General features: G+C 38.3%; 1 protein-coding gene across 10 annotated transcripts in view; it reads right to left on the reverse strand.

Annotated features, from left to right (window-relative positions):
- The window catches only part of cadpsa (Ca2+-dependent activator protein for secretion a), a 47,975-nt gene that overhangs the window by 24,137 nt on the left and 2,519 nt on the right, over positions 1 to 21,319 (reverse strand). For 4 of the 10 annotated variants that reach the window (XM_077726193.1, XM_077726194.1, XM_077726198.1 and 1 more), the window contains exons 2-16: positions 17,073 to 17,186; positions 16,421 to 16,753; positions 15,097 to 15,177; positions 14,411 to 14,647; positions 13,558 to 13,679; positions 12,626 to 12,737; positions 12,399 to 12,538; positions 10,866 to 10,932; positions 8,170 to 8,278; positions 7,771 to 7,983; positions 5,041 to 5,177; positions 4,777 to 4,964; positions 2,557 to 2,658; positions 2,402 to 2,465; positions 2,080 to 2,203 (exon numbers count right to left, since the gene is read on the reverse strand). In XM_077726193.1, the coding sequence (XP_077582319.1) occupies positions 2,080 to 2,203; positions 2,402 to 2,465; positions 2,557 to 2,658; positions 4,777 to 4,964; positions 5,041 to 5,177; positions 7,771 to 7,983; positions 8,170 to 8,278; positions 10,866 to 10,932; positions 12,399 to 12,538; positions 12,626 to 12,737; positions 13,558 to 13,679; positions 14,411 to 14,647; positions 15,097 to 15,177; positions 16,421 to 16,753; positions 17,073 to 17,186 (2,143 nt within the window). Of the gene's footprint in view, positions 1 to 505; positions 524 to 1,053; positions 1,123 to 2,079; positions 2,204 to 2,401; positions 2,466 to 2,556; positions 2,659 to 4,339; positions 4,511 to 4,776; positions 4,965 to 5,040; positions 5,178 to 7,770; positions 7,984 to 8,169; positions 8,279 to 10,865; positions 10,933 to 12,398; positions 12,539 to 12,625; positions 12,738 to 13,557; positions 13,680 to 14,410; positions 14,648 to 15,096; positions 15,178 to 16,420; positions 16,754 to 17,072; positions 17,187 to 21,319 lie in introns of all 10 variants that reach the window. The other 6 variants (XM_077726191.1, XM_077726192.1, XM_077726199.1 and 3 more) reach the window with 4 other exon arrangements.

The raw sequence follows: 21,319 nt of genomic DNA on the forward strand, positions 1-21,319 counted from the left end.
GGTTTGGTAGCACAGTTTGGCCTACAGAGAATGTCACCCCTCTGCTTTTTTTTTAAAGTTTTGAAATGTCATTCATTTAAGGTGCATTGCTTAGAAACATTTTTCCATATATAGTATGCATGTCACAACCATTTCTTTGTAATAATTCAGAGTTGCACTCCCTAAAAGGGAATATCGAATGATTTGGTCCAAATCCATTCTCCATTTGGTTGCGTACTACGCATGCACTCTAATCTAGATACCCGAGAGCAAATTAAATAGACTTTTAAGGAATAACATGAATTTAGAATGAAAGGACAGAACGTTTTAAGTTCAAATCACACACGCATATTATAATTTGAAAGATTGCAAGCAATACTTAGAAATTACATCACTCAGTCAGAATAAAGTATTTGTATTTTCTGTATTAAAAATCTTACTGAAACTGGCAGTGTAACAACCAAAGTTAACCTCACTTTTTTATAACCTGGTTAAAGCTAATGGGAAATGAATAGACATAAATCACCTGAATCCTCCATTTTGTCTTTTGAGACAGGTTACAAAAAAGGAAAGGAGGCAGATAAAAGAGGGAACAAATCAGGGAGGAAGAGAGAATTGTAATACTCATTTTGCAGAATGATGGTAAAATAAAATACAAAAGAAAAGAACCAAAAAAAAAAAAACCTCATATTCGATATATTTTCTCACAACATTGCACAAAGTGTAGTTACCTGAAATCCCAAGTTATCCTATCTAAAAAGACTCACTTAAAACGACCCAAAGATCATTAAACACTGCCGCATTTTTGTCCTCTCAAGTGTATCATGAGCTTAAGACACGGAGGCGGATAGACAAGCAAAGTAAAAATGCATTCAAATTGCAGACAGACAATGTGCTTCAAGGCGGTACAGGAAGAAAAAAAAAATCAAGCTTAACGGCAGATTGTGTAAAAGTACACATTTCAGACTGGAACATAATGTTGAAGCTGTTAGGTTACTTGTTGTGGTGGCTGGGCATGCTGGTTGCAAGAGAAACATGAAGGTATAGGGTGAGGCTGGGAAATGAAGTACTCACGAATGGTTAAATCCATCACTTGAGACGCCAAGCAGAAGACCGGATGCTCATACATCTCTCTCTTTTTCCCTACAGAGAAAGAGGGAGGATACCGATGCATGCGAGAGGCCCAGGTCAGAGAGAACGGCCATAATGGTAAGGAGGGTTTGACCAGAGGTTTTCAGAAACCATTTATGTTAACTCTAAATGTGTTGATGAATTTGGTAAAAAAGTGTTGGGTCAAATATAATATCAGTTAATGCACTTTATACAATTATCTGATTGTTCCTCTCAATCTACTGTATAGGGCGTATTCTCTTCTAGATTTTTCTACTTCATGAATGGGTGATAAACATTTTCTATTCCTTTCAGAAGTTGTCATTTTTATTGTGACATTTAATACATTTATAAATTTAGTGAAACTCACTCTAATTTTACTTGAATTTTCTAACCTTAAATGCCAAAGTCATCTTATTCTAGTGAACTATACGCACATTAATATCATAGTAGGCCCTTAATGTGCAGTCCTCTATGGCTTGTTTATTGGTCTTCTTGTTGTTGTTGTTAATTTTGTGAATTTCCCAGAGTATGGGATGAATAAAGTTTAATCTAATCTAAACACCATGGAATACCAATAGACAAAGAGAGGGAAGAGGTGAGTATGGTCATCAGAGAGCAAGGCAAAGGGAGTGGAGCATCTAGACAGCTGTAAGGATGATCAAATAGAGATATTTCCAATGTGGGGCTCAGCTGAAAGAAAAGCCGAGACATGGTAGAAGCCAGCAGAGGGAAAAAGTAAAGAATTGAATGCATTTTTACTTACTGTTTTTTTTTTGCGGCTTGTAAAAGTACAGCCGTGGGGAGCATATATAAAAGGCACCATTTTAGGTTTTCAAGTATTCATAATAATTAGTCTATTCTGCTCCTACCATTTGAACTAAAAGTCCTTGTACTGAGCAAAGAAAGAAGTTTCATTAGCGCAGTTTTTATATTGAAAAGTGCTGATTCAAGTCAGGGGTAGTGGTGATGTATCAATCAGTATCTTACCTTCCAGTTTAGCGTACTCCGACAGGCGCTGATAATTGACCAGAGCTGCTTGTTCCAGACACTTACGGATTACAGATTTGACTTCCTCTTGTGGAACTTGGGTGACAACATCTTTCATCAAAACCTCATGGGAACAATGAAAAGACAAAAAAAGATCGGAGATTATTTTAATTATATTTTAATATTTTTTACTTCTGTCCATGCATGAGTGTGCCGTAAAAAAATAATACCATGCAGCAGTATCACTTCCGCTGCGGCGTATAACTATAAACTTAAAACACGTTTTTTTGTTGTTGTTTTTTTTAAATCTTAAATCACTCACTCTTTCAAGCAAAGATAGAGTTGCTTTCAATGCCCCCTCTGGTCGTCCAAATGGAAAGCAGTACCTGTTGGAGAGAGTTTAAGTGTTGGCTAATCAATACTATTACTGTTGTTTGTCATGAGTACTACATATAGTAATCATTTTCTATCTCTTACCTGAAATGAGTAATCTGGTTTTCCAATAGCACTCGAAGCCTTTCTTTGATCTCCTCAAAACGATCCTTTTCCTCCACAGTTACAGTACCAATTCCATCCGGTCTGAAACACGAGAGATAAAATTGAAGGGCAACACAGACATTCACTCACTCAATTGAACACTTAAAATTCTAACCCTGGTGAACTATTTAATGACCTTATAACTTTTTGTTTGCTTCCATAATCACTTCAAACAACTCCATTGAAGAAAATGTTCATTTTTTTGCTATCTGAAATATAGCATATTTTCAAAGTGAGGTTGTGTGGTTAAGAAATAGCGCTGGTAAAGCAGGTGTGCATCTGTGACTCTGTGCATCCCGACAGTGTTTATCCTATGTGACATGGTTGGGCCTGGACGGAGTGTGAGCAGAGTGCATGTGACAGCAGCGGCACTGGACTGGTGCCTGTGACAGTATGATGAGAAGCAGGAGACATGACACACCCTCTATCCATCACCTCCTGCCGACCCCCACCTCTTTTTGACATGGCCTTTCAATGGACAACGGGAAACCACGCACGTGTTTAGGAGAGGGTGTTGGTAAGTCACAATGGAGTGTTTCATTAGTCTGGTGTTTGATATCAGAGTGTATAAGCATGCTTAGCGAGTATTATCTGATCCAGACACCTTCATTCAACTTTTGTGAACATTTCAAAAGACAGCCACCTGTAGACGCCTGATACTGAAAATTAAGAAAGAGAGAGTCTACTTTCACTCGCTCTAAAAAAAAAGAATGAATGGCTTTTAATTCACATTTGTTTGTTGCAGGAGTAGCTTCATATTAACCTCCTAAGACCCAGACTCTTGCAGGACCCAATGAGAGTAAAAACAAAATAATTATCTTTTTACATGATGCAATTTCACAGAAACATGACGTCCACATCTTAAGTAGACGCCAGGCCCTTGTAGTCCAAAATTTAACATTGTTGTCTTGTGACAACCAAAAATCGGATGTCCACACAAGTGGACTCCATTTTCTAGGAGGCTAACCCACATCAAATCAGATAAATTTAGAGGCACATCACATGAAAAATGGGTTAATCAAAAGCTCTATTTTTTTTGTATTTTATCAAATCTTATTTTTTTGACATTGAATGCAATACGATGAGTTCAATAAAATTTATGAACTGACCCATAACTATTTTTTCTACCTTCAAAATGATATAAATTGACCACAGTGTCAATGGTCAAAAAATTGCTACCTTAGCTATTCTAAAACAACTCAATGTGACAATAATCAAGCAACACAACAAATGTTACTTATATGACATTACATATGCTATTAATTATTGTGATGACTACAGGCACATAAAACACATAAGAACTGACACCAATCTGGAAACAAGTCAAGTTGTGACACATTTACAGGCGGCCGAGAAACTGAGCGCTTCTAACTGCATGTATGGGCCAGTTCAGTTTAGGGAAATTGTGTTTGGGTGAGCAGTGTTGAGGTGTGAAGCTTTTTTGTATGGGCGTGTGCAACCATGTCATCGGCAGAAATGTTCAGCCATCATAAGAGACAACCTGTCAACCTGTCATGGCTACTCCTCAAGGCAATATCTTCAAACTGGCTAGCTAGGCCTCACTTGCCACACTTGATGTATGTGGATGTCACTGTTTTGGAAAATTTATTGGAAGACATTATGGTGGCAACCATAGTTGTCAGTAGTTTACCAAGAAATCTAAGTCAGGTTTTTTAATCATTATTTTTTTTTACAGTGTACATTAAATAATTCTGTAACTCACCTTTTTGGTCCTGAGAAAAATTGGGACCTGAGATCCCTTTTCTTCATGAACTCTATGATTTTGAGTTCTTTCCTAATACTTTGGGGAGAAGGCTCAGGGGAAGGGGGGGAAAGCACTAGCTGTAGTTCTGCCTCTGATACTGGCCAGTTTAACAACTCTGACACACGCTGACTAAAAAGGGTTATTTTGTTTATTAATGGGGATGGCGAGGTATATTTTAGGAGGTTAGAAAGGAAATCAGACAGGGAAAGCAGAAAAAAATGGAAAAATTAAAATGTAATCATACAGGTGTGAACCAATACAAAAGCGTAAAAACTGATCAGAGTTAAACCTTGATGCATACAACTGTTATACGCTGATACACTGTATTGGATCTCATTTGTTGGAAATAAAAGGTTGATGTAGGCAACGATTCACATCTGTGTGTGCATTTGTACCTATTTCCGTGGACATGGGAAGCACAGAAGGCAAAGCTGTAGTGTAAAAGGGTTGGGTCAATCATGGCTCCATTCTCAGCCCTCTCCAGTAGGTCACCCAGGTAACACAAATGGCGATGACAACCTCGCACTCCGTAACGAGCACAGTATTCATCCAAGACAAATACTTGACCGGGGCTAAACCAGCCCTAAATGTAGGGGACACAACATATATGATCACTAAAAAGACACTTTGTTCATCAAGGAATTTCACATAATGCTTACCAAGCAGGAGTAAGAGTCGTTGAGTCGATGATCCAAAGTCAGGCGCTGGACCAATTCAAAAAGTGAGGAATGGTCAAAATTACAAGGGTTGGCTGAAATGAACTCATCCATCCCATGCTTCTGGGCTCGATCAGCGTCTGAACATAGAGCCCATCAAAATAGGTGGACAGGAGACCAACGTGGAGAAAAAGGGAAGGGGGATAGAAAAAGGGAAAAAACAGCAAAATGAGAATGGCAATAAAAAAGGGTTTTATCATCATATTATCAATGCAGTTTGATAATTTTTTTCTGGATCCATAGTTCATCTGGCTAGAAGGTGCATACATGTTAAACCTATATTAGTGACTAAACATTCTAAAAACAAGTCTTTTTAAAAAATCAAACTTTTTTGGCACCATTTAATGCTTCTAATGTAATTTTTATCATTATTTTTAGTAACACCCATGAGACTTACAGTTAGACTGAAAAACACAGGTTTGCCCAAAAATGTTAAAAAGGGCCTCTTAAGATTGAGTTATCAGGCTAAAATGTAATTACTTAAACTAGTACTACATGTCATAAAGTTCCAATTATTACAGACAGGTTAGTTGAGGCTGACACAAACTGCCCATTGCTATTCACTTATCAAATGATTTGTCAGACATGGTCCTCTTAGCTGCCGAATGACAGCACACCGGCTGCCAGTCAACAAACAAAACAAAAAGATGCTCTAAGCTACATGCTTGTGTCCGCTCAAAGCCCCCCGAAAAAAAATACAAATATATAAAACAAAATGTAAAAAAAAAATGACATTGGACCCCTTTGGACTGTAGCTGGTGGCCTGTCAGGTCTGTTTGATGTGAGTGAGAGGGAGTGGAGGCATGCAGGAGGGATGGACAGTAACTTGCAGTGACACCCCCACCCGTTACCCCCCTCCCATCTGGGCCGGGAAGGACGGCCCTGACAATGATTGATGGCTACTATTTGTTTATAGATCCAGAGGAGAGGATCTAGGAGGTGTCTGTTGGACGACTAGTGTTAAAGAGATTTTAGCTTTTTTGCAGAATTCTTAAAAAAACATACATATACCCTCCCGAATCCTTAAAACCAACTCTCTCTCTAATAACAATTTTTTGTATTGAGCAGACTTATGAAGAAGACCCAACCCTGTTTCCACATTTTCATGCATATGATCCATCCAAAAGAGTGTGCGACCTAGTTAAAGTTTGTCATCAATGCAGTATGTGATTTGATTACAATTGGTTTTGTAATTCAAACAACTCAGAAAATGAGCACATTTGAAATGGGCTCATGCCCACTCATTTCCGGACACAAGATGAATCACCAATGCATTCATGACGTTCTAAGTTGCTGAAGTCAGACCAACTCAGACAAGTTCAAAATTGGCTTCAACTTATTCATTCAATCATTTTCTGAACCACTTATCCTCACAAGGGTTGTGGGGCATACTGGAGCCTATCCCATTCAAACTTGGTTAGCTTGAACGGGTGACTACAACTTATTTTGTGACAAATCCTTAGGCACTTTGGAACCAAGATTCTATCCTGTGCCAGCCAATTTAATGAAGATCGACATTTGAAAATGGTCCAAAAAGTATACATTTCCTTGTCTTCTGACAGCAGGCATCAATCAAGCCATACAAACAGTGTTCAAATGCATACAGTTATTATTTGGGGGTTATTTTTGTTATAGAATTCAACACAGTAATCAAATGCAATGTATTTTGATCAGAGTTAAGTGATTGACATGTTACCCTAATAATCACACCAATAGTATATTTGCATACATGAACAGGCAAGCAGTTATTTGTTATTTGATCTGACACGTATTGTAAGTCATAGCCTGGCACTTTAATCTTGGTGATGACTAATTACAGCTGAGGAGACTCAGTAGACTGCAGCGTCTGTATCATATACATTATACAACACGCTCACAAACACTTATGGAATACTTGGGCTACACAATCTCAGCTGGGCTTCAGCCCACTTAATATCTTAACTGCTACGTTTGAATAATTGGAAAACTGATGCATGCTCTGGCAAGTTTAGTACACTACCCCTTATTTGGCATACTAAGAAAAGAGGGATAATGATGTGGCATTTGCTGTGTTGTAGAATTACTTAGACTGAAATGTGAGCATTCCTTAACCACTACCTATAAACATATAGTTTATAGAAATACTACTGCTGGATATGCACATGCTTGCATAATCGCAAATGTGAATAAGGATTCTCTTATGAATAACATTTGTTATTCAGTACTGGTAAAATTTTAAAAGTATTATTAGTTCAGTCACTGGTGTAAAAATGTTTGCACAAAGGGAGAAGAAAACAGCAACAAAATGAGAAAGGTGAAAAGAGGCAGGAAAACACTTACCATTGAATCCAGCTACAAGAAAGCGAGGACTAGTTTACAAAGAGGAAAAAGGAAGAGGGAACAAAGAGAGAAACATAAAGACACATGGCAAAGCCACTGACATCTGAATGTCCAGCAAATTTACAACAGAAAGCAAAGCAGAGAAGAGACAGCTTGAAAGCATTGGCAGACCACATCATGGACTGAACAAACAGTGGGAAAAAAATGAGGATGCATGATATGTTTCTGTTGTAGTTTCTCTGAATTTTCTTCTTAGGAACTCCCAAGAATCAAAGGTAACTGTTGTTAATCAACGTCGAGGGTGTTAATTTAAATACACATTTAATTTGGATTACTCGGTAGAGAAGCACTTACAGAACTGAGATATTGGTGCGTCAAGCTGCGGCGCTGTACCCCCTCGAGAGTTCAACTTCTGTACTTGGGTTGGGGGGACTGGTTTATGGGACTGCCCTGTGGCACGGTACATGGCCTGCACCCATAGAATCCGGTCCTGCTCATCATCACTTGCAAAAATGACAGTGTCCCCTTCTTTAACCGCGTTAAAGAATGTGCGACCGCCATCTAGACCTGGAGGATTCATAAATAAAAGTAGACAAATGATTAAATAACAAAAAATATTGACAACCACTAACTTAATGCTTACGGTCTCATGCTTCTGTACTACATAACCATGTACATACTGTTCAACTCGTATATATTTCTGCAAGCAATCAAAGCGAAAAGGATTTCAATATTTGTGTTTTATTGTGTCACCTGGCTGAGGGTCAGTGTAGTCCACTGTATAGCCATCCAATTGAAGTAGTTCCACCGGCTCTGCTTTCTTTTCTCGGTAGCTGCACATCGCAAATGTGTATTGACTGACCTGTTGTGAAAAGAGGACATGCATCAGCTTGGACTGATGAAATGAGAGCAAAAAGGGACTACTGAAAAAGTGTCTTTTAAAAAGAAGACCTGTTGTAGGCAGTGAATAATTTACTCTATGAACATAACATTTTATCAATATCCTCCCGTAACTATATTCCATTCCATTACACAAGACATAGTTATCAGGCAGAGCCATATTCCAAAAGTCACAACAGTGTAGTCTGTGAAAATGGAGTCCTAAGGATGAGTAAAGGCTAAACAGGAAATAACATTGACTGATGCTGGCTTTACTTTGAAATTGAATACGATGGCCACAGTCTAAGCCATAAACAGGAAGTGTAACAACACTTTGCTGCTACAGTTGCTGCCAGTCATACCAGCCTGTCGTCACAAATCAACAGGCCTGACTAATCTGCCTCTGCCGCCACCTCTGTTGCTGCAAGTGGCAGCTCTTACTCGAACTGCAGCTGCATTCTGTGTGTGTATGTGCGTGTGTGTATTTGTGACAAATGACATTCCAAATAACAACACTGATGAGACCTAGGGCAAAGTAAAGGTTGGAGAGACTCTACAGCAGTTCTCTGGCCTTTAGGAAATAACAAAGGCAAATTTGAGACTAGCCGCTTGATAGTGTAGGGGTTCATTCGCATGACTATGATGCGGCAAGGCGCACGCTCGATTCCCGCTGGTGGCGGAATGATTGTGAGTACAGATGGTCGTCAGTCTCTATGTGCCTTATGATTGACTGGCGACCAGTCTAGGGTGTAATCTGCCATTGGGCTGAAGTCGGCTGGGGGAGGTTTCCCGCAATCCCCGCAACCCTTTCAAGGATGTGCGAATATGAATGGGCGAAAAAAAAAAGTGACTAAATTACAGCCTCCCAACTGCGAGCCCAAAACATCAATTTTCTTCCCAGAGCGTTTCTCTGCACGGTTCTCATCAACTCTCAGCTGTCACTTATTACACAGAGGAAAAACAAGAAAGACCATCATTACCAGTCACCATGATGACAAATAAAAGAGATTTGTTTTACATCCAAAATCAGCATCTGAAATCTAAAACATAAAATGGATCCAAATTAATGTGCTCATTTTTATTTAATTGGATTTTTTAAAATACACAAATCTAAAACAGTGACTTTAAAGAAAAATCCTTATTGAATTTTAAATGTCACAGAAAATGCATCTGGACCTGCGTGCCAGTATATTCAAACCAGTTTTACTTAGAGCTTTATCTATAATCTGCTCGAATGCTCTGAGGAGGGACACAGAGCCTCTGTACTGATTAAGCGGTTTGTAAGAACAAGGAAGAGGTAATGTGAGGACAACAATGATATTGAAATAATGAGAAGGGAACCTACAAGTATCAACACAGAGTTCTGTCATTATCCAGTAAAAAACAAAGAGTTACATTTTATTATACTGAGGTATAAATATATTTTCTCTACATGAATATATTGTTTTAATTATTTTTTATCCATTAAAATATTATTCAATACTTATTGTACTCGTAGCCCACTTCACTTATGTCTGCTGGTTAATATGAAGTACGTGAAATAGATTCACAGCAAGTAGGAAAATAATTCTTCATTCCATCTATGAATAATGTTAAAAGGATAGATTTGAATCAAAATGTGCTGTTAATAATATAGCCATGCAGAATTTTGTACTGCAAATGACATATAAAAGCAGTGAAGAGCAGATTAATAATAAAAGATGGATGGAGTTTGTTTGGTTTCTGCCCGGTAAACACACTCCTACTTAAACACACTTGAATGCGTCGTCGATTGACCAGTATTTGTCAGTTGCAAGATATTTAGCTAGAAGCAACCAAGAGACTTCAAGTTGGCAGTGCTCAGGCTTTTCTAGCTCCAAGTGTTAGGCCAGCTAGTGTTCATTCGACTTTGTCAATCCCCTGTCAACATGTAGCTCTGAGACATATTCTCTGCAACGCAGTAGAGACAGCCCCCCCCGCCCCACCGAATGCTGCCCATGTCCCGATGCAGTCACCAGGAAATGGCTGCTACCAGCCTGTTCAGCCCTCAAACTCCCGAAAAAAAAAGCCTGCTCGGCTTCTCCATCATTGCTGTGACAGCCGAGGGACGACAGCTTGGAAGTGTTTTTTTTTTCTCATTCTTCAGCACTACCCTATCGGCAGCAGCGAAAAGTCCATTACTCAATACACACCTGAAGTTAAATTCTCATCAAACTTCCCTATTGTGCGGGTAACAAGACTCACAATGTATTACCTTTAGACTTTACAGTATTTAAGCAGTTTCATTTTAAAGAATATATATTATATTTAGATATTAATACATTACAGTCTTGCATGAGTATAGCTGCAATATTTAATAAATACAGTTTTTTATGTTTCTATTTGTGTACTTGTATTTATTTCTGTACAGGTGCGAAAACATGTATAGTGGTAGTCATAATGGGGCTGAACCTAATTCATAGTTTCTCGTTCATCGCGGCCATGTCTGGTCTACATTAACCGTGATATTTGAGGGATTACTGTATATTAAAAACACATATGCATGCTCAGTATTGATTGTTATGTAGTGGAAGAAAAATAAAGGCTCGTACCTGAACTAGAACAAAGAATCGTTTCTTCCATCGTTTCCATACATTTTTACCAATGGCCCATAGGTACCTGTGTCGGTAAAAACAACAAATTAAATTCAAAAAATATTACATTTATTGGGAAGTGTGATTTGTGTCTATGTGTTAGTTGGAGGGATTCTGTTTTTTTTTTTTTTAATGCATGAAAGAATTTACCCCCTGCAAAAGTCAGTGTTGATGTTTTGTAACAATCACAAATGGACCCGCAAAGGGGTTGGAGAACTAATCGACTCATTTGTAATCCAATAGGACATCGTCTGGCGGAAGTCGGTTATTACAACCACACGATATACCATGGAATTTAACAAAAACAATAACAATTATAAAATAAGTAAGAATAAAAATAATATAATTTAATAAACGAGTGAGTATATAATGTGAAAGTTGTTATAGGATGAGCATCCTGTCACAACACACAACAACATATTTTAAAATAACGACAATGCACAAGCACAATAATAAAAGAATAATCAATTGAAAAATAAACAGAGAAGTCAGAGGGATTCTAAAAGAACATCTGAGGTTGAGGACCCCAGTTCAATGCCGCTTACAGGCTAGCTGTGAGAAACCCTGATGAGGGTGCTTCTTCTGCCTTTCCCCCTGGTGCTTCTTTAAGCCGTTTCTGCTTGTCGGCCTAAATAAAACAGTGTCTGCGAGGTGCATCAAAAGAGCCTGGTTTGTTTGGTGTAGCTCATGCATCAGTGACATGGCACCATGTAGCAAAGAGGGCATATTTCCATTAAGCTTGACTGCCACTTCTCAAAGAAAACCATCTAACATTGGAATGGTAAAAGGCAGACATAGGGATTCATAGTACCAAAATTATTGACTTGTACAATGTTATGAAGTGTTTTTTGTAAAGAAAATCATTTTCATGTATGCAGCACTAAAATAGTTATAGTACAAACAAGTGTGTAGTAAATGTGTATTTCTTTGGGTCAGGAAAAATGGCATGGAAATGGATGAACTAAATCAGAAAAATTGGGAATGTAGAGAGACATAAATGCTCTATGTTGTTGTGAGATTAAGATACTGTCCACTGGACGTCGCTATTCTCCTATAACTGTTGGTGTGGGTTCCTCAAACACTGATAGATCATTTTTTTGTCCACCAAGTCTTATTAAGACTTTTTTCATAGCACCTTGATAATTGTAAGAATTGTATACAGCATATGCAGCACTAATTAGTGCTGGAGAGCTTGATGCAAAAATAAGACATTGCTCCAAATGTTTGGCTTCATAATTAAAACTAAACTTTCAGCATTTAAATCATCAATGACATGAGTGAGCATGGCATTCATTTCATCCTATCCTACCTAACAATGGGCAGGAGTAGGGGCAAACACAAACTGGTTCCCAGCGAATTGCAGGGACATTTAGACACACCAATGTTCATGTACACACTGACTGATACCTTAGGACAATTTGGAAGAGCATTGCTTTTGAAATGTGGAAGGAAACCTGGAGAATGCAACAAAAACTCTCACACAGGACTTACCCACAATGCTTCATGTTCTGGGGTTTATCCATGCGAATGGCCAACCTGATCCTTAGGTCACTGTCTGGACAGCCTTTAGAAACTGACATTTTGTGCAGCTCAGACTGCTTAGGACTGTTGGGAGTTGGATGGAGTACAACCTGTAAATATTACAGGATAACACTTGGAATCAATGCAACCCAAAATGTTTGTATGTATGATGCTTGTTAGACTGCGTAAGACTTTACCCTTCCAAGTTCTTTATCTTCCAGGGCCAACACTCCGGTGCTTTCAGTAAAAAGCTTGACTTTGACAGCAGGTAAGGGCTGAGTCGTTGTGAAGTCCCCTTGGGTCCCCCAACTAGACAGTGGTAAATCTTTAGGTCAGCACATCAATCAATATTTCAGTCTAACATTTTCCCCCTGATGTAGTTATAAATAGACCAGCTCACACCAGTAGTACATACTGTAAAAATTCTCATAGCATCCAACTGTTGGTCACAAGATGGCAGTGTTACATAAATATTTTCATTCTATCCGTTTTTAGGCCATTAAAATTGGGTTAATCTCTTAATTGATTTTGGACGGCAGGTATAGTCCACAAATGATTTGACATACATAATTTAATGATCCCCTATCTTGTTCTTTAAATACAGTAGTTGTTTTTAACTTGGCGCTATTGCACCTCCAAAGGTTTTTGCACTTGGGACACTCACAGGCAGCTTATTACATGTTTTTATCTTAAGAAGGAGGCAGAGAACTCGGCAGTTAAAGGTGAATTTATTAAATTAAATTGCTTCACCGGGATCGTTCATTTAAACTGTTTTCTATTTCCGAAAGCAAAGCTTTGTATGTGAAGGAGAACCACTAAAAATGTAAAATAAAAATGTTTTGTTCTTAAACTATCATTGTTAAAAGGACAGTGGGGAAAGCGTCCACTGCCTATATAATTTCTAGCATGCAGAAATTCTGCTGTGGTGTGTCTAGAATAACCACAGGTTTTGCCATTTGGCAAGATCTGCAGATGTTAACTGACTGCCTTGCCAGCTAGAAGCCTGAGCACTTGACAATGATATTATATTTGTCCATGCTGCCCGGGATGAGAGCAGGTTAGATTAATCAATCATCACTTTTCTTATAATACATTCATATGAGGGTGAGTATATGTAGGGTAGACTTACGTGGGTTTAGATGCTTCAGCCTGGTCTGTCTGTAGTTTGTGCCCACCCTCGACCTCCATAGTGCAATACACGATTCTGTTAGGAGCCAAAGATTTAAGACCCTGCACCTCCATGATGACCACCTGAAACACACAAAATTATTGTTTGTTATGTGAGAGGTATTAAGAGTGTAAATTGCTTTAATTCTATTTGAACTGTGAGCTGGTGTTGAAATGTAAACATGACTACGTATAACGAACAAAATGATTGCGATTATCAAGATGTATTACAAGTGAGTGTGGAAAATGTGTTCATGCCGACCTGCTCGGTTTTTAAATGTGGGGTTGTATACTGATGTTTTCGTCATGAATAGTTACATCACCCACACAAATCTAAACACCACCAAGGATTTCAATTAAAAAAAACTAAATAGCTGGAAAATACTAGGTAATTACTGTCTATAATTATACCAGAGGTGCAGTCTTGTAATTACTTTGGGGGAATGAGTTAAAATCACAAGGAAGCTTTGTGAGGATAAGCTGTTCTCTACAGAAAAAGGAAACAAACTCCAAAAAAACCAACACTATTAATAGTACTACTTTTCCTTTTTTATCTTATATATCTAAGATAAAAATACAGACAATTTCGTTTATTTTGTGCCAAGCCAATGAGATTGTGGTGTTATTCAATTAGAACAAAGTGATCATCTATAGGGATAGCTTTTAACTAAATGTAAATTTATGGGAACAGAAAAAGGGACACTTGACAGACTTCTTTACATTCATTTTCCATGCAACTCATTCAACCTGATATAAAGTACTTCTTGAAGTCTATACTTTCTTCTGTATTATTATTAAGATCACTTTTCACCAACCTCCAAAGTAAATGAAAGCACCACATCTGATTTGGAAAGAGTGTTCTCATCCTCCTGTCCCATGTCCATGATGGATGCGTTGTGACCTCGTTTCAGTTTCTGCAATTTAAATTCTCCACCTTTGGAGACTGGCATGCTCTCCAGGTTGGCCATCAGCAGGTTGACTGATGACCGCAGCTCTTCAATGAACATAGCCTCCATCTCGCTGGAGGAAAAACGAGGGAATCTTCCGCCGAGCTAATGAATCCGGGAGGTAAACATATTGATTAGCTGTTCACAGTAATGCAATTAGAGACAATTTAGGCTCATAATCAATTTAAAAAAAATGTGTATCCAGGACAACAACAGCAGCTGTATATTGTCCAGGGAATAACAAAGATTGATTCTTAAAAAAACACCCTGAGAGGGTGAACCTAGCTAAGTTTAGGGGAAATTAATTCTCCTGTAATTTTTAATCCTTAATTAGGTAAGTAGTTTGTTATCCTATTTTAATGGCATCATATCAGACAGTCGATTAAGACTGTTAAATCTATGGCAGCTGAAACACTGCAGTACTGCTATAAATTGTCATAAAAGTGTCAAATGTCTCCTTTAATACAAAAAGAATATATTACAATTACATTGTATACTATCATCATCGTCAATCACTTTTACAAGCTGAATAACATCCACCTTTATATACTTACACGGGTGATCTGATCTGCCATTTGCAATTGTCCGTCTAACTCCCTTCTAATCTGGGCTGCCTGTTCATCTGGGTTGTCAAGCTGGGGAAAATATGGAAAGAATACATTGCGATTTTAGAAGACTGACAAAGTTATATAACATAAACTAATGTACAGCGCAGTGCGTCAATGAGTTTCATAGAAATGGTGAACTCTATTCAACCTAATAAAAACTTGAGCATCAATTTTGAGATGCATTTTAGTAAATAATAGGAAATTATTCACTCCTACTCTTTTCTTCTGTGGATACTGACTTCATTTCATACAGTCTACAGGGGTGGTCAACCAGGTCCTCAAGGACCACGTTTTTGTTCCAATCGATCCAGCACAGACAAAATTATATATGATATATTATAATAAAATAATATCCACAACACCTCACGGTTAACAACTTTCCAAATATTTATAATGATTGCAAAAAAAACAACAGCATTTCATATGGTTGTTCATTCCAGCATTCCTCAGAGACCCATTCAAACCATTATCTGTCATCAGCAACGCATCTAGTAACCAATCTGCCCTAATCTCTCCCTTTATAACAGCTTTAATATATTAGGTTTCTATGGATCAGTAGTCAGTAAACCACTGATTTAAAGACAAACAATCACAGTCTTATTTGAGATTAGTGATGTTAGCATGGAAAAGGAAAATGTTCTGTGTACAGTAGCCATAGCAACCTCAGATGAATGCCACTCGAGGTGTCTCTGGATGCTAGAGTGTTTTGCTCTGTGGAATTAAACATGACTAATATACACAACATTAGCATCATTAGCCTTACTACAGCAAAAATAAACATTGCACTTCTCAATTCCTCACAAACAAAATGTTTGCTTTAGATTGGATGAGAATTGCTGAAGGTTCCCTTAGGACAGGATTAGGGAACCTTTGGCTCTTTTGATGGGTGAGCTAAAATAGGGAAACTGCTGGTGACAGAAATGAGATACTACGATACTAAAGCTGCTTTAATCTTCTTTTTTTTTTTGCATTAGACTCTTCCGAAATGCATACTCTTATTGATTAGCAACTGCATAAGAATGTTGTCAAAAGTATTCCATTTTTTCCACTTTAAAAGTGGTGCAATGACTAAAAACTAAGGCACCCATTTACATGTATTTTGACTTTTAAATTCAGAGTATGGCTCTCAAGGAATATAATTAAAAAATATGAATTGTTTATGGCTCTCTTTTTCAAAAAGGTTCCCAACCCCTGCCTTGGAATAAAACATTATTATGTCTCATCAAATGATGCTATAACTGTACATACTGCAAGGTCAATGTAGACTTACCTGGCAGGCATTATATAGGAGCTGGTGCTCAAATTTCTTGATCCCTAGAATCTGTTGAAACATCTCATATAACTGATCTTTGCTGAGTATCAATTCAGAGGCAGCACTGGCAGTCATTCGCTGTTGATGCTTTCTAGGGTCCTCTTCACCACGATAGATGGTGTCAAACTTGGCTATCCATGAGCTGAGCACGGTCTCTTTACTCAAGCCATCAATTTCTGGTAAACTTCGCACACGCTTCTCAATATGCTTTTTAAAAACTTCTCGAGAGTCACTGGCTGAGCAACCCCCGCTCTGGACCATTCGAGACACTCGGTCACTTTTCAGGAAGACCTGTGGTAGCAGACAGATACAGAACAGAGTCATTTTGATTTTGAAATCTGGCTCTGGCTTTTTCATCTTTCTATTTTTGTGTTTCTCAATATCTGGCACATCTCAGTTTACAGCTCTGCTTCCGTTTACATTTATTTGACGTAGCCTGGGGATAAACGCAAGCCACTTGCTTTGTGTTTTGAATTATAGCAAGTAATGACTTCAATGGAATATCAAAATAAGATGGTTAGAAACCACAAGAGCCTAGGGGGGAAAAAAAACACAGTTACCGACATTTGAGTTGGGATCAGTAATGTCTAATCTATACTCACTCACTCACCTCATAATAACTCTGGACTGCATTGATGAAGGCCTCATCTGCTACAATTTGCGTTTCTCCATTGAGGAAAGCTTGAAAACGCTCTTTGACTGTCTGCAGCTGCTGCTTACTGATCTAATAAAACCAAATTAAAAAAAGAAAACATTGAATGAGTAAGAATTGAACATCACAATCGGAAATTCCATTTGGTCCATTTGTGTTTTCCCCACTAATTCAGTGAGAAGGATTTTAATGAATATAAACGCTACTGAGTGACGGTCCCTAAAGTTGGAAAGTAATGTTCTACAGAAAAATTAAAAAGAACATTCTGTTCTCAGTGACTAAAAACACTTTCCATGTGCTATTGGAAGCCCTGGGAACAGTTGCCATCGCTACAGAGGAAGTAGTATATGATTAGAGTTTCCTTAATGGGGGTCATAGTTCACCACTGTAGAAGAACCATCTGTCTTCTACTTTTAATCCATATAAATATTGTTGAACTGACTTTCAGTTACAATAAGTACAGTGAAAAGTCAAAGACAGAGTATGTTTTACTTTTACTCAGATTGACTAGTGCACTCAGTGATGGAATTTAAAATGTGTTGCAGATAGTATTTGTGCAAGTTTCAAGACTTTAGCAAAAGCAAAAACACTGCTTTGTGGCATACAACTTCTAAGAAAGGTTGCAACAAATTCATACCATCAAGCAGTAAATTGAGAGAATTGAGTGTGAGCAATGTTATGTGTTGTTGTGTTTTTTGGTTGGAAACAGAAAACTCGGTTTGACGAGGAATGCAGCAAGTTTAGTAGCAAGCAAGTTTAGGCAGCAAATGGAGCCAAAAAGATGTGTTTTTCTTTAGAGATGTTTTTTTTTTATTCTAGACTCATTATTTTAACACTTGGGTGATTGTAGCCATTCATTGTCCCAGGAAACTTCCAATGGGGTATTCAAGAGACATGAGATGTTTTCGGAGGTTCATGTTCCACTCTAGTAGTGCATGTTAAAAAGCAGTTGCTGCAATATAGCTCTGTCAAAACTGCCACTCCAGAGACATGTGTTTCTGCGAGTGATAGGCAATGGAAACACAGTAAATGATAAGAAATAGAGCAAGGCACAGTATTTTTCCCTAAACCTTACAAGTGCATATATACTGGATGAAAAACGTTTTTCTCGACTCTTAATGTAGTACAGTGTTGGTGCCAATCACCAAAATTAATATACCGTACTTAGGCCTATTCTAGGACAGAAATCAATGACAATGTGATTATGATCATATGCCTGTGCTGATTGACCTGGATTTCCCTGTAATGCTGTTAGACCGTCTGCTCTGGCTTAAAGCTGCAGGATCCCTATATTGGTGGTCAATTTACTGCGTCTTTTGATTAGCTTAGTGTACTGCCTGATTCCATTTTGTAAATAAAATGTTGCTACAGTACAAAATGCATATTTTTTAATTGACATGATTCTATTTTTTCATTTTTTGTAGTATGCCGTAGATCAGTGCAAGCGTAGTTGTTCCTGAACCCAAAGGTTCGATTCCCTGCCCTGGTGACCACATCTAAGTAATCTTGAGAAAGATATTCATGCCAACATTCATTAAAATGATAGCTAGGTTTGACCAACCAAATTACATCTGACAACTCCAACCCCCATTCCGCTAAAGACAAACTGGATAAACACCATAAAGATGTAATTAATTACATTCAGTAGTGAAGGCATCATTTCACTTGGTGTAATTTGACAGCAAAAAATCCTCCTTCGTAATGTACATTCAAGAATATCCAGTAAAAAGTGACTGCTAGGGTGTCCATCATGCTGGTGGTGACATAACAACAAATGGTTTGGTAATCCCAGATTACACATCACCAGACCAAGAAAGGATTGAAAGAGTACTCATCAGAGAAAGAGCTGCTATCGGTAAACAAGGCCTACATATTGAGCCAAGTCAGTCAGCGAGCACTGAAATCTCTAATACTTTGTTCCAAACGATCCAGCACTGACAGTTGAACCAATGAGGTTTCGGCATAAACAAGAAGCACCTGACTGCAGTACATTCAATGCATTTGCAGAACACCAGATTGGTGAAAAGGTGCCTTCTTAATGACTTGGAACAAAAACCGCACCCAATGAAGGCCTTTGTGGAATAGTAAGTAGAGGGTCAATGCAGGGTCCTTAGCGGTCTGTGAGCTGTGTCCAAATTCAAGATTTGTAGCCTGGAAAGCCAGTATTTGAAGGCCAGTTACAGTACGTCACAACACTGCGCCAAGGCTTCTTTCGATCCAAATGTACTCTTCAATGCACCTTTCTTTTCAGCCTTTTTGAGCCAAATTGTCAGATACATTATCACTATCTATTCCACATTACTGTATTCCAAGATGCTATGCCTCGACGGAGGACCTGACCAACAAAGTCTGTATGTGACCTTTAGCATTCTCGTTGTTTATGAAATTCTACTGGAAAATATCCTCCTGCTCTCTCTAAAAGCCTCTCTATATGAGATGTTAATTGTACTGCGGCCTCATAGGCAGCAGTGATGAGTATCAGTCTCAATAGATTTGATTGGTATGATGAGTCACCCTCGGCCTATAATTATGTTACACTCATTTCCTTGCAAAAGTGGATGTGTGAGAGGGCACCCCACACTCAAGCCTGTTGTGTATGTTCATATGTGCTTGTGTGCTTGAGTAAAAACACAGCAGGCCAACTGACAAGGCTTTCATCACTAGCGGCTTACATGCTGTCTTCATGAATTATGCAGAAACAATAAATTGTTACCAGAGTTGGAGACACTAGTGATGGAAATATTTATCTTCACGTTTTTCTTAAAAAAGAACCTTCCAAATGTCTCCTCTTTCATTTTTATTTCTATAGTTTTTTGCCTTAAATAATTCACACTAATTCATGTGTAAACAAAAAAGTACATATTTTTCATACTAATGTACACGTGGTATTAGGAATCCTTGAATTGCATAGCCACCTTGCAGCGTAGTGGTGACGCAAGTGCTACTCCAATGCGGACTGAAATTTCTGTTATCTGGCAACTGCAGGTGATCATTTGTAGATTGAACAGATTGAACAAAGGAAATGTACAAAAACTGAGAGCACAATAGAACTTATTTCCACTTGTAAAATCTATACTTCCTATACTGGAAGACTGACAATTTAAAAGGTGAGAAATGTCTCAGTCAGATATTTTATAAAGAATAGATAAACACAAAAGGTGGCCTGCCGGCTGAGTGGTTAGCAAGTCGGTTTTACAGCTCTAGGGTCCTGGATTCAAATCCAGGTCAGACCACCTGTGTGGAGTTTGCATGTTCTCCACGGGTCTACATGAGTTTCCTCCGGGTTCTCCACATTCCAAAAACATGCATGCTAGGCTGATTCGACACTCTTAAATGCCCCTAGGTATGGGTGTGAGTATGCACGGTTGTCCATGTTATTGTGCCTTGCGATTGGCTGGCCATTAGGGTGTCCCCCGCCTCTGGCCCAGTCAGCTGGGATAGGCTCCAGCACCCCCCGCAGCCCAATGAGGATAAAGTGGCTCGGAAAATGAATGAAGGATAGAAAATGAATAAATACAAAAGATGTTCCTATTCTTTCCATTTGATTGTATGGGTGAGCAGGCACTCTATGGAGCCATGTGTCCCCATTAAGGTAAAGGTCTAGCCTTTGCACTAGTGCATAAAATTGTAAAATGATCATCATGGGCATGATTTAACTTTATACTTCTATTTCATTTCAAACACTGAGTAACAGAGGCAGATGTGAAACAAATCGACATCCTAGTGTCTGTCATTCATCAACTAGAAGCAACAGAATTGAGAAAGAGCATCAATTTCACAAATCATAACGGAGTATTTTGATAACAGCACATCATTAGTCACAGATAAGAGAATACAATAAAGCCACTATCAGACAGTGCATAATACATGACAGTTTGTATACTTGCCAGTTTGTCATCTCATCTAAATTGTTCAATTAAGAATATACTATATCTTTATGAATAGTCCATTATTTGTACAGTGACAATTTAACACATCATGACTTTACTGTAATCAGAGTTAGATTGTAGAGTTCCAATTTTAACTTTCAAAGGAAAAGTTATGGTCAAAGACTTAAAACGAATGGAGAATGAAGACAACTACCAGTACCTCCTTGTTTTGTTTGAATGACATTGGAATAGATGCATTTCTCTTATGTTATAGTATCCAGAAAGGCCCACCTGGCACCAAGTGTTGATTATTGTGCATGTTCAAGGGAGAAACAA

Source organism: Stigmatopora nigra, chromosome 10, assembly GCF_051989575.1.
Source record: "Stigmatopora nigra isolate UIUO_SnigA chromosome 10, RoL_Snig_1.1, whole genome shotgun sequence".
NCBI classification, from domain to species: domain Eukaryota; kingdom Metazoa; phylum Chordata; class Actinopteri; order Syngnathiformes; family Syngnathidae; genus Stigmatopora; species Stigmatopora nigra.